The sequence below is a fragment of the Hyaena hyaena genome, unplaced genomic scaffold (assembly GCF_003009895.1).
Source record: "Hyaena hyaena isolate Hyena2069 unplaced genomic scaffold, ASM300989v1 scaffold_75, whole genome shotgun sequence".
In the NCBI taxonomy this organism is placed as follows: Eukaryota; Metazoa; Chordata; class Mammalia; order Carnivora; family Hyaenidae; genus Hyaena; species Hyaena hyaena.
Window position 1 is genome coordinate 3,552,249 of NW_024080707.1, and position 12,983 is coordinate 3,565,231.

Below are 12,983 nucleotides of genomic sequence, written 5' to 3' on the forward strand. Positions count from 1 at the left end.
AAAGAATGGAAATTAGTATTTTTCCTTGTCTGACCTACTTTCGATCCCAGGAACCAAAATAAGATTTGGGTATAGATGATATAAAAGGGAAAAGACACAGAGAAAATAAATCAGGTCAAATTTCATTTTCTTCCCTTTTACCTGATTTCCTGAAACCTTTCCTCCAACAGAAATAATATATAATAGTCATGCAACTTCGTCTGACTCCTAGTGATACAGGGAGTATGGGTTGTTACATGTCTTTATGTAAAATGCCTCGTATGTCTGGATCAGTCTCCATGCACCAAAGCTGAGCCTTATTTAGTCTAGCTTTGGAAAAAACTGTCCCTGCTGCTGCTAGGAGTTTACTTAAGTACATAGAGTATTGAATGAACCCTTCATGTCATGGGAGTTCTTCTAAAATGCTGATGAATTGTTCAGGTGGATTTAACTTTACCATTCTATCCTTGATTATTTCTTGCAGTTTATAGAATTTTAAAAAATGCTAAGTTGTGATTTCATTTGGTCAGTGTGCACCAGTAAAGTTCTCAGGGCTGGCCAAATAACTGCCTTTGAAAGATGTGCTTACATGCATATTTGATTGTGCTTTTAAAACTCCTAGGCTGGACTGCTTCTGGTAATGTTCACTTACAGGTTCTCTGCTACTTACTTCCCTAGAGGATCATACACTCTAAAACTCCAAAGCAAAATTATCTAAAAGGGAGTAATAGGTATGATTGCCCCTGGAAATCATGGGGCATTGGACTCTGCCTCATCCCCCATTATTCAAAGCTCATGATGCCTAGGGTGGAATTTCATACAAAGTATTCCAAATTTTATCTAATTGCTTGATGTTATAAATTTATAGTTAAATTTTCTTGATTTATTGCTAGTATTTGAGGTATGGTGACGTAGAATGAGATACAGCTATCTAGTCTTCAGAGTATACCTTAGTCACTATTTTCAAGCTATTCTGTAGGGAAAAGCCATAGTAACATCTTTCATTTTTTTCACCCATTTCAGAAATATTGTTCACACACGACCTACAGGCAATCTGTCGTCACCAGCAGTAAGAACATAAGAATTGCCATGCTGGGTCAGACCCATGGTTCATCCAGTTTTCTCTTTCAAAAAGCATCACCAAGAGAAGTGTTGTGGGCTGGCTTAGTTGGTCCTCTGTGCTGTCAAGCTCAACAGGTTAGGTAGGGATGTGCTGCCAAACATTTTAGTTTCTCTAATAATCTCTCCATAGCTTCTGGAAACTTTTTTGAAGATACTTATATCTACAACCTTGATTCCTCTTAAGGTTAAGTATTCTGTAGGTGGAGTAGCCACAGTTAAAAGTAGTCCCATATCATCTCTTTTCTCATGGTTTTTAAGATTTTACAGTGCCCCCTGGTGTAATGGTATGAAGTGAACAAATGTGTTTTTATCCCTAGGCGAAAATTGTTTGTGGGCTTCGGTTAAGTTCCTTCTCTGGTTCCATAGTTGTTTTTTAATTGAACCAACTGTAATTTTTTAATCCTACTTACCCCTTTTAGTTATGTTACATGTTCTGTAAGAAGCTGTGACCAGACGGTACGTTATTTCCCTAAGGAGAGAAATTGTGGTTTTCGGTAAAGAAGTAGATTCTTTTCTAGTTTGTTTCCAGGACCTCCTTCTGTTAGTAGTTGCACTTTGCACAGAACGTTAAGTTATTAGAAATTTGAATGTATTTTTTCATCTTTTTAGTCAAAATCCATAGTTCAAGCACATCCTGAAAGTTATTTGTTCGTTTTTCTGTTACATTTTTACCTTCCAATTTATTCACCAGAATGAAGCACCATTTGCCACTTTCATGCCTTATAAACCACCTCTGCAAGATCCTACTACAGATTCTCTCTACTCACTACCTGGAAGATTTAGTAGCCATATGCAAATTAGAGATTTTACTGCAAATATTTTTTTTTAAGTAAAAATTAACCCAGCACAACTCTGATTACTCGAATGCTATTCCAACGTCCTGGATGGCTGACCTGACTTCTTCCTTAAGCATTATGGGTGCCATTAATTTTTAAGAAGTAATAGTAATACAATACCATTGTAATATCCAGTCAACTCTAGCTTCCTTTGCTTGGCTTTTAACAATCCTCCATTATCCATTCCCACCATACCAAATTTATTTCCAACAGTTCGTCATCATGTATCATCTGTTCTTATTTAGTCATAGCTTCTGTAATCCCTTTGGCATCAGTACTCATTTCTGTTTCTTTGTGCTTCCAATTCATTACATAATTGTTCTGGAATTATGATGAATGGCCTAAAGCTGGAGGGGACTTAAAGATCATCAAATTTAATTCCCTCCATTTATAGAGGAGGAAAATAAGGCCTAAAATGTTACATTGATACGTGTTTTGTACCTCAGACTGTTGGAAGCTTCACATCCCTAGGTTTATTATATCCCCATAACCCAGGGGACAGTCTGATATGTCGTTTGATATTATAACTGGAATTAATAGTCTGTTGTAGACTGTTACCACAGACTTTCAGTAAAATCCTAAGCCTTTCCACTGTTGCCTTCTTACTTGCTCAGAAATTCTAAAAATTTGTCTTAATGTTTCTATTATAATTATTGTGAGCTTCTACTCTGTGCTATGCACAACTTAGGCCAGGTGGTGTGGTGATGACCAAAAGACCAAAATTCCTGCCTTTAGGGAGTTAGTTAAGTGCAGATATTAGCATACTTTCTCTGTGAAGAGTTAGGAGAGTAAATATCTTAGGCTTTGCAGGCCTTAAATTCTCTTGCAACGACACAGCTCTCCTATTGTACAGAAGCAGTCTTAGATACTATGCTCACAGGCCACAGTTTAAAGACCTTTATTCTAGTGACTTAATAGCACTTCATAGTTTATAAAACACTTCCCAACACATACCTTTTGCAACAACCCTGTGTGGTAAACACATACATGATTTTATATAGGTAAAGACACTAAGCTTTCAGATATGAGTATTTAGCTCAGATCTTCTGACCCAACCCAAAGTCACTTAGTACAGCTCTCCTCCCATACCATATAGTTCAGGAATGACTTAGGGAAGAAGTGAGCACACCTCTCATGGTATACTGGTAGGCAGGGATAGCAGATAAGCCAAGGAACTTAGTGAGCTTTTTATGGCTCAGATTTAGCAAAAAGATAATACACCAGGTATCCAGGAAAGTTCAGGGAAATGATTCATTGGTAGGCCCTGATTTGTCTTTGAAGTATTGCTGTAGCCATCAGAGTCTTGAGGAGCTTTAAAATTCCAATCTGTGTTTATTCAGAAATTCTTTTGTACTCCATCTGATTGGTGGCATCCCTGTCTCTTCACTTACAGATCCTCTGATTTTAGTTGGGCCACTCTGAGCACTTGCTTGTAGTTTTAAAGGTTTTAAAACTTCCTATAGGTCTGTAGAAGTTTTCTAGTTTAAAAGCCTTTATGCACTTTCCCAACAAACGTAACGAAAAAGAGCTTTCCATTTAAATGTTCAGATCCTGATGGGATAGATGAGGCACTAGAATGAATGTAAGTGCAAATTAGGACATATTTGTTAATAAAGCCTTCTAAATTTAACCTCAGTTTTAATTTTCAGCTTTTTTAAATATAAGAAGGTAACTTTTATTATTTCTTTGAAGGGATTACATGGATCGTCTTCTAGATGAAAGTGAAAGTGCTGCTTCTAGTCGGGCACCATCCCCTCCCCCAACTGCCTCAAACAGTAGTAACAGCCAGTCTGAGAAAGAAGATGGCACTATAAGCAACAGTAATCAGAATGGTAAGCACCCAAAGAAACTCGTCTGTTTGTTCCCAATGAAGGGCACTTGTCTTTAGCAGCATGGGCAATTCAGTTTGGGTTTGGATTAAACTTCCAAAGCAGAAGTTAAAAATAATAATTGTCAATACTCATGGCACATACATAATATGAGCATACATACATAAGTTTAATAAAAATATACTATCAGTAGTGACCATTTCTTTGAAGGAATTTATTCTTCTTGAGAAGCATGTATTAGTCATTTGGGATGCTTGGATGAAAGTATTCTTGCTAACTGTTAGACCACAACTCCAGCACCAATTTCACATCAGAAGTACACAGATATTTATGAAATATGTTGAGTGTGTCATACTTCATCAGGAAAGTCCTTTTAAACATTTGGTGAAAAGAAGTAGATAACAAGGGCTTGAATAGTTTTCTTTTTGATAGTGTAATAACCTTGAAGGATGAGAAAAGATAAAGCAGGAGTCAGGCTCTGCATTAATAATTCTGCAGAAACATTTCTATTTTTATCCCTGTGAGAAAGAAGTAAATGGCATTCGATTACATTTGAGGTTCCGGTAATGTTCTTGTTTAAAATCTATAATGGACCAAAGATCACTGTGTTGATAAGTAAGACCTAGTCAGAAAATTATTTTGACTTCTGTAATTAAAACAACCCTTCCACTCCTCTTAAGGAGGAAGCTGGTGAGGTAGAGACCAGCTCCTCACACCTGTATTCTGATGTAAGAGTCTTAGGGGAGGGCCAAGGAGAGCTAACCTCGCCTACAGAAGCCAGAAGAGGAACACTGAGAGACAGTTCCTTCTTCTGACCTCTGGTCTCACACTGGCACTGCTGAAACAAATATATTTTGTTCATTTAATGACCCCTCTCTGTTCCCTCACTACTTCCCCCTAAGAACAAAGCATACAAACAGAAAAGAGGACCCAGCAGCCATTTCCTGGTCTAAAAAGGTTCAAGGACATGTTGTCTGATGCTATCCTGAAGTGTAGAGTAAGAAGCTAAGACTCTGATGTTAGGACTGGGGGATAGAAGCTCAGGGATGCATACAGTTGATACTATTTTGGTCTTTTCCCTGTTTGTTCGTAACACCAAGTAAATTTTTTTTTCTTTTTTAACCATTTGATGAAAACATGCAGTTTGACCTAAGAAGGTATATATAAATCATAAGTTTTTCAGTAGCCCAGAAGCCATTCACCTCAGTTCCTATAATCAAGATTCCTGGGTTTTTCAAGGAAAGGAAGGAATTCACAAATTTAGTTATCTTTCTTTCGTGAGGGGCTTAGTGTCTTGAAATCTAGTTATTTTTTTACCTACTCACAGTGGTCACGTAGCTCTTTGGGCTTTACTATAACAGAATTGTTCCTTCTACATCATGGTGCGTAATTGCCAAATGCACATATGGTTTGAGTGCACTTTTGAGTTAGGGACATAGATTATCTTCTTTGACCAAAATCTAGTATTTGAGGCTCATCCTTTATACTGAATATTTTTCAGATAATTAAAAGTTAATTATCTCCAGTGGCGCATTCTGTATTTTACTTTAAATGTCTCCAAAATGTTTACTCCATTTTGCAGTCAAGTCTAACATGCCCTTTTCATGGTTACTTTTATTAGAATAATTGTTCTCTTACCTATTATAGAGGCATTTGTGTTTGCTTTTATCACTTTCAAATGTATGTTTGGACAGTGTAAGCATTACTTTTTTAACATGGTGGCAGATGATTTAAATCCATTTAGATAAATATGTGATCTTTACCCTTAAAACACAATACCCATGGATTCACTTACATTAAGAATGGAAAAGTCTTGTCATTTTATATGGCCTTAGAAAACTCAATCTTCTAAATCTTTTTTCACATAGTTTTAGAAAGTTAAACCATTTTGCTAAATCTAATAATTTGTGCATATCTTTGCTTTATCTTAGACTGCCGGGTCCGGTGCTTATTTGTTGTCACATAATACCAGCATGCTTCTAATATATGCCAAATTCTGTTAATCCTTTACGTTTATAATTTAATCTTCACAGCAACCCTGTAAGGTTAATCTCTTATTACCCTCATTGTCCATGTGATGAAACTGAGGTGCACAGAATGTAAATAAGTTTTGCCAAACGTTACGCAGTTGCTAAGTAGAGCCAGAGTTTAGACCATATGTATATATAGATTTGATCCCTCTCATCCTTGACAAAAAGCTTTCACAATAGCTGTTTTAGAATAGTTTACAAATTTAGCTTTTTAATACTAGCAGTTTCACTTACATTTCTTCCAATGTAGGGGTGTCATCTAATGGACCAGGTGAAATGTTGAACAAAGAAGAAATAAAAGCTGAAGGGTTACACGTGAATGGACCAACAGGTGGAAATAAGAAACCACTTCATGCAGATGTGGATACTAATGGTTATGAAACAGATAACCTTACCACTGACCCAAAACTTGTCCATATGACTGCAAGAAATGAAAATGATTTTGATGAAAAAAATGAGAGACCTGCCAAAAGGCGAAGGGTAAACAGCAATGGAAAAGAAAGTCCAGGTTCTTCTGAATTCTTCCAGGAAGCAATGTCACATGGAAAATTTGAAGAACTTGAGAACACCGATGACTAAATTTTAGACTTATTTTACTTTCTTTGGAGTAAAATCTGGTTTGACTAAAATTTTCAGGGTTGATGGGTTACCTTAAAAAGTTGATTTTCTTGAAACAGTTGGTTAAAATTTGAAAATTTGAGATGAGTTCTGATTTTAGTAAGTAAGATTTCATAATTCTGCCCTTTGTAGACTTTTTACTTCAAAAGTGTAAAGATCCTGTTAAGGCTATAACATATAGTTTAGTAAATTTGAATGAACTATGGAAATATCTGTACCTTCTCATTTGATGTATTAATCTTAAAAGCTCACTACAGGTACTTTTTGCTTAGTTTGATGGCAGAGAAGAAAAAAACCCAGGTTCTAATTTCTGTTTAACACCAGTTTTTCTGAGTTTCTTGAAATGTCTTCTTTTCTAAGAGACATTTTCTCTCCATACAAATTGAGTGTCATTATTAAGGAAACCCTTATGAATCCTGAAAGTTATGCTGGCATGATTTTTTATATATAGAAGTTTTAAAATAAACCAAGTCAGGTTTGTATATGTAAAATTGTTGACATCAATGATGTCTTTCCATATTCTTATCTGGGCTTAAGAAATACATTCTGTATTTTTCCAGATTCTTTGTAGCCTTTGAAAGATTTTTACAGTACATATGTCTTGACTGAGCTGTCCTTTCTTAATACAAAAGCTTGTATAATTTTCTTAACTTGTACAGTTGGTAAACTTTTATGAGAGGAATTGATATTCTGAGTCTGTCAGCTTTCATTTTATTTTGCTAAGGTTTTTCTAATGAATTTTTAAGTGTTTGTGTAGTAACTAAGTCATGTTTCTTATACAGGTGGTAAAAGCATTCATAAAGGATTGTGAAAATTTGTTTTTTCAGATTTCTACTTAAGGACAAATAGTTTGAGAATTCTGAAATTAAGCATGATACCTAGATTGCATCGTTTGTTTTGCATTTGCTATAATTTTCAAAATTATTTTTGAAGCAAGATGAAAGTTTAATGTTAGTTTAAGTGCTTAAATGTATCATGCTGACCAGAATCCTGTTCGGTTATTTTTATATGCATTATAAAATTTCCCATTTTTGCATTAACTAAACAGGGGAAAAGGTCAAGCAATATTTAGATATTGGCACACACAAGGAGTTGGCAGATAACAATACTGATTTTATGTGGAAAAAGTGATGAAGTTGAGTGTACATCCATTGCTCTGTGTGATTACAAACAGGATCATCATTTTGCATAGCTTTTCAAGAGTGCCATTTTATTTTTAGTGCAAAATTCTTGTTAAAAATGTAGTTTTATACAGCTGATAGACCAACCTATATCCAAACTTTTATAAAAGATTATTAACTATTCTTGTTTTTTTTCACAGGCATATCCCAAATGCTTCTACCAATTCAGTTTCAGCCATCAGTTCAAGAGCCAATGCCTTTTTAAAATAAATCTGTGGTCTTGTTTTTAATGGCTCAACTGTTGAATACAATTGAGTAAAGGTTTGCACTGAGAAATTATGGTTTAGGCCTTACCCCCATGAAGTATTACTATTAACGTATGTTCAGAACTGCTTCCTTCCACCAATGTGAACAACTCTTTTCCCTAAACAGTGTTAAAAAGCCACTTGACAACACTTGACTTCATATAATGTACATTCACTGTTTTTACGTACATATCCAAGTAAATCAGAGTTTTGGGTGGAACTGTTAAGAAGCCTGAATTTTTTTTGTTTTGTTTTACCCTACAACATTTAATTTATCCAGAGTGGCAGCTTTAGCAGATGGTCACAATCCACTTTCTAAATCAGTTTTTATTACACAAATCCAAAGTATCCTAGCTCCAGCTCTTTGTCAAAGATGGTCTATAGAAGTGTTTCAAATGAAATAGTGACGCTATACTTTTTAAGTTGTTGCAATATTAGAGATGCTATTTTCACCTTTTTCAAAAGATGCATTTTGTTTGCAGGTTTGTGAAGTTCTTGGAAACTAATATTACAAGAACATTTTAGTAAATTCTCAGGCATGTTTGCAAATATGGCACATGTATACATGTTAGGAAATTTTACTTTTCTTAATCTTATCTTTTTAAAGTATACCTAATAAAAGACATTCCACTATTATAATACATAATGCTCAGCCTTTCATGAAGAAATATTTAATTGTATTTGTGTTTATACAGGTATTTCACACAGTACTTTGTTCTTCATAATGCAGCCACTATAACTTGATAAGTCATTGCACTACTTTAAAATTTTTAGTAATATCATGAATTTGTTTTAAGATTTAGTACATTTCATAACTCTTGAACTCTTAACCTGCATTGGGAAAAGACTTTAATAGTTACTTAGTTTCCCCCACCCCATACCCACCACCCTCAACAAAGCACTATCATTTTCACTTGAAATGGTATTCTGTTTTATGATGTGTTTTCAAATAGAGTACAGAATCTGCAACTCAGTTCAACACAAATCTGTTGAGCTTTAAAACGTATTTGAATATTTAAATAGGCATTTAAAATTATGAATTAGAGGTTTTTAAATTTATGCATAGTAATTTTGCACTGTAAAATAATTCCCTTTCCCCATTCCCTGTCTGCCATTCTGAATATGCTTATTAAAATATTTTTTTAAACATACTTGTCTACATAATGCCGTGTGAATGATTTTCATTAGATTGATTCACTAGCTTTTAAGTACAGATTTAAGTGTATATAATACATAGTGTTTACAAAATAGGTATAATCTCTGGCCGTTCTTCTCCTAGATCTATCACATAAACTAGTGTTTGGCTTCTGGTCCCTTTGACCTCATCTTAAATGATGTATTTTTGTCTTCTTTTTTTTCCTCCTAGGAGATCTTTGGGTTTGTGGACCTTTATTCATCCACCTTCCTCTAAACTATGTAATTACAAATTTTCCCCATCTTTTGTAGTGCAGTTCATATCCCATAACACTTTTCAAAAAACTTTTGTCACAATATTTACTTTTCTCTAAATGGATAATTAAGAATGGGCATTTTAATAAGTGAGGGCTAGTGAATTTCCACCCTAGAATTGTGGAACTGGCTCTATATCACTACTAAATGCCCAAAATGCATGCCAGTACCACAGAGCTGTTGGGATTTTGAAATCACACATATCACATATGAGGAAATCCTCCCTAGGAAGCACAAGATCCGGTAGTGGTAGTGGTAGTGGTAGTAGTAGTGGTAGTAGTAGTATAGGCCTGTGGCTCCTTCTCCAAAATTCTTGTGACCAGTATTTTTCAGATTTTAGAGAGGTACTTCCTATGTTTTAAAGAACATCCACAGGTCTAGAACCTATGGTTAAGCACAATGTCCACCGTAAAATGTATTCATATTCACGTACATTTCAGGTCAGATACTGCTGCCAAATGAGTTTGGCAATAAACTCAAGAAAAAAACTCGGATTTCAGGATCAGAAACCTGCAGTAGCCTTCAAATCTTGCTAGCACTCACTTGGCAGTTTATTCCAATTTACTTTGCTACATAACTGGCAAAGAGGCACGTAAACAGGAAGCCAAATGTAAAACTAACAGTTTTGGTATGTACAGCAGCTTCAACAGAGCCCTTCTAAAGAGCCAACAAGTACCTTAGAGATGAAGCAGCTGGTGAGGAGAGTCCCCCAAAGTCTAGACGTGACCCCTCTGGAGCCTTCCCTGCAGTCCTCTGTTTATGGAAGGGGAAAATGGAAGGCACAAAACGGAAAAATGCCCAACAACTTCAGACTGAGCTGCTTAGACATGGTCAGATTACTCTTCCTTTTCCTTCATGGTACTTTATAGTTTGTGTATTTATGGCTAGAGTAATGGGCTCAACCCTTCACCAATCAGTCCCTACGGCCCAGAGAGTGAATTAGCCACCCTTTAGCCAGTCCATCATTGTGGCTAGGCAAGCGGTTCTCATAAGGTGGCAGTTATTTTTAGATTCATTAGGCTTGGCTGGGAAAGAGGCATTTCCTCAAAAGGAGCATGTGTTGGTCAAAGAAAGGTTCTTCTGCAAGTATTATCAGATGCCATTAACAAGTGATTATTATTTGCTCAACAGTCATCCTAAACCAATCCTCACAATATTACAAATTTTTACAAATGGGGCAACTGAGCTGTCTTGGGAAGCTGACTTAATTTTCCAATGATCTGCATTTGTTCACCTATTTTCCTAAGTTAGATCTTTGTGTTTAGAGATGATGTGTGTTGCAGGGGAGAATGCAGATGCTATCTGCAAACCTGTTCTACCCTTTTTTCCCCTCAAGTCTTGAGTTCTGGAAAGAAGAGAAAATTCCCCAAGTTGGAAAAAAGCTAGTCTGAAAAAAGTAGGCTCTGAGAATAGTCGGTACGAGTTCATTCTTTAGCAACACTTCAGAGGAGGCTGCATGTGTAGGTCATGCTGGACTTGAGGCACCGAGACTTGCACTGTGCCACCTGCCTTCACAGAGCACCTCCTCAGAGACAGTTACCAAGGAGTTTAGCAGTGACCATGAAGGGCGGGAGACACATACTTATTTTTTCCAGGCACCATACAATTCCCTTGAATCTGGTTTAACCTTAGCGAAGGATTGAGGTTGAATTTCCTGCTAGGTGGTAAGACAGGGACTCCTCTAACTTGATTTTAAAAGAATAATTTGACGCTTCCTCCACACTGGACTGCTTGTTCCCGGCAGCTCTGCAGACTCAAGGCAAATGGCAGGCCTTACAGAAAGGCGAATTTACAATCTGTAAAGCAAATACTTTTTCACAGTTACCACTGTTCAATAATGGAAACTTTCTCTGGTTTTTCCTCACCTCTAAAATAAGAATAGTGAAACTTAAAGGACCGATTAAGGGACTAAAATATATCAATATGTAAGGTGCTAAGAAAAAATGCCTACCCGGCATGTAGCAAATGCTAAGTAAATGTATTTTTACTGTCGCAGAGCAAGTATTCCAAAGTTTGCTATACTTTAAAAACTACCCTTTTGGAAACCTAAATGTCTTAAAAATGCTCATCTTTGATCTCCTGAAGTTCAGATGGTCTCCTTGAATATAACAGATTTAGGCAAAAGAAATTCACCACAGCCTTACTTATAAACAAAACTTAGAAACAGATTTCATTATCGCCTGTTAATTGTGCCTCCTAAAATAACTCAAATACCATTTCTATTCTGTGCTTTCACAGCTACACAATAGGATTCCATCATTTCACCAGGACTGTACAACAACCTCCTACAAATGGTGTATTTATGTGCATAGTCCTGCCTGCCTTTGAGCCCCCCTGAAAGTATCCTCGGTGATCGTGTTATAGTGCAAATCTGGTTTACAGCAGGTCCTCAATGTAGGCACACCAGTAGCCAGTGGGCCAAATCTGCCTGGTAACTTTGTTTCGTTCTAATCTGAACAGCTTTAAGCAAGTAGGTACCATAAGCTCAACCACTAACTACTCTGTGTATTGACTGCATTCATTCAGATTCACACTTTTAACCTGCCTGGTCCCTCTCTCATTATCAAGTCCCAACCGATAATCCCAATCCTACAGCTGGTGTGATCTTTCTAAAATGAAGATGACACCATGTTTCTGCCTTGCTATGCTTAAAAAATGTAGTCATTAGTCAGGTACACTTTGTCTAGAGGTATTCATTTGGGAATGTGTACCCACAGTCTGCCCAGCACTAATCTCTCTAGGTGTCAGAGACCCTGCAGTGAACAAAACAGACCAACATCTGCGCCTTCATAAAGCTTACGTTTCATCAAAGGAGACACATGCTACAGAGAGAAAGCACAGGAGGGGAATACAGACAGTGGTGGGGTGTAAAGGCAGAGAGGCTGGTCAGGGAAGGCCCAGTGAGGAGGGCATCTGCTGTAAAGACATTAAAGGGGGCTGCATTCCAGACAGAAGCAGATTACAGTGGCCCTGGAATGCTCGAGAGCTGGCCCCTCCAACAATGCTAACTGTCCTTCAGGAATCAGCTCAAATGCCATTTCTCCAATGGTTCCTCCCATACATTCTTACACAGATCTCAGTTTCATGATTCTGTCATCATTTGTACATACTGTCCTCAAAAATATTCACTGAAAAAAAATTACCTGAAGAATAAGCACACATGCCGAGGCACTCTTGATGAAATCCTCCTTCTGCATTCTCCTAACAGGGATGTTATCTGGAGTTCTTTGGGAAGAGAAGGTTTAGGAATTAAAGTCCAGATTTAAATTTATCAGCTGAGAAAAGTTGGACAAACTTCTTAGCTTTACTTAAGCCACTACTCGTGCAACAGTACTGTAGTATGAAAAGACAGGATAAAGGCCTAACTCCGTGAAAGCACACAGCAGGCCCTCCCTCAGTAAATAACTGCTTCTCACGCACACTGCTTTCCATCACTTACTCCCCCAGTGGCAGCTGCTGCCACAAGAGGGCCCCATCAGCACAACTGGAAAGGCCTGTCTGCTTTACCTTCTCAGATTTAACCAGCTACCAGCTCATGCCTAAGCTTTAAATCCATGGCGCATGGATTTTGAATGAAGAATGGCACTTGACGGGATATAGTGATGATGAGCTTGGTAGCACCAAGTCCATTGCAGGCAGACGCAGCGAGACAAGAACCTTGTATGGTGGTGAAGAGCAAAAGTCTCCCGAGTCC

General features: G+C 37.0%; 1 protein-coding gene across 10 annotated transcripts in view; it reads left to right on the forward strand.

Moving 5' to 3' along the window:
- The window catches only part of MIER1 (MIER1 transcriptional regulator), a 59,203-nt gene extending 50,727 nt beyond the window's left edge, over positions 1–8,476 (forward strand). For 8 of the 10 annotated variants that reach the window (XM_039233440.1, XM_039233431.1, XM_039233433.1 and 5 more), the window contains 2 exons: positions 3,630–3,769; positions 6,047–8,476. In XM_039233440.1, the coding sequence (XP_039089371.1) occupies positions 3,630–3,769; positions 6,047–6,375 (469 nt within the window). In that variant the 3' untranslated portion in view covers positions 6,376–8,476. The remainder of the gene's footprint in view (positions 1–3,629; positions 3,770–6,046) is intronic. The other 2 variants (XM_039233436.1, XM_039233437.1) reach the window with 1 other exon arrangement.
- Positions 8,477–12,983: the final 4,507 nt, after the last annotated feature.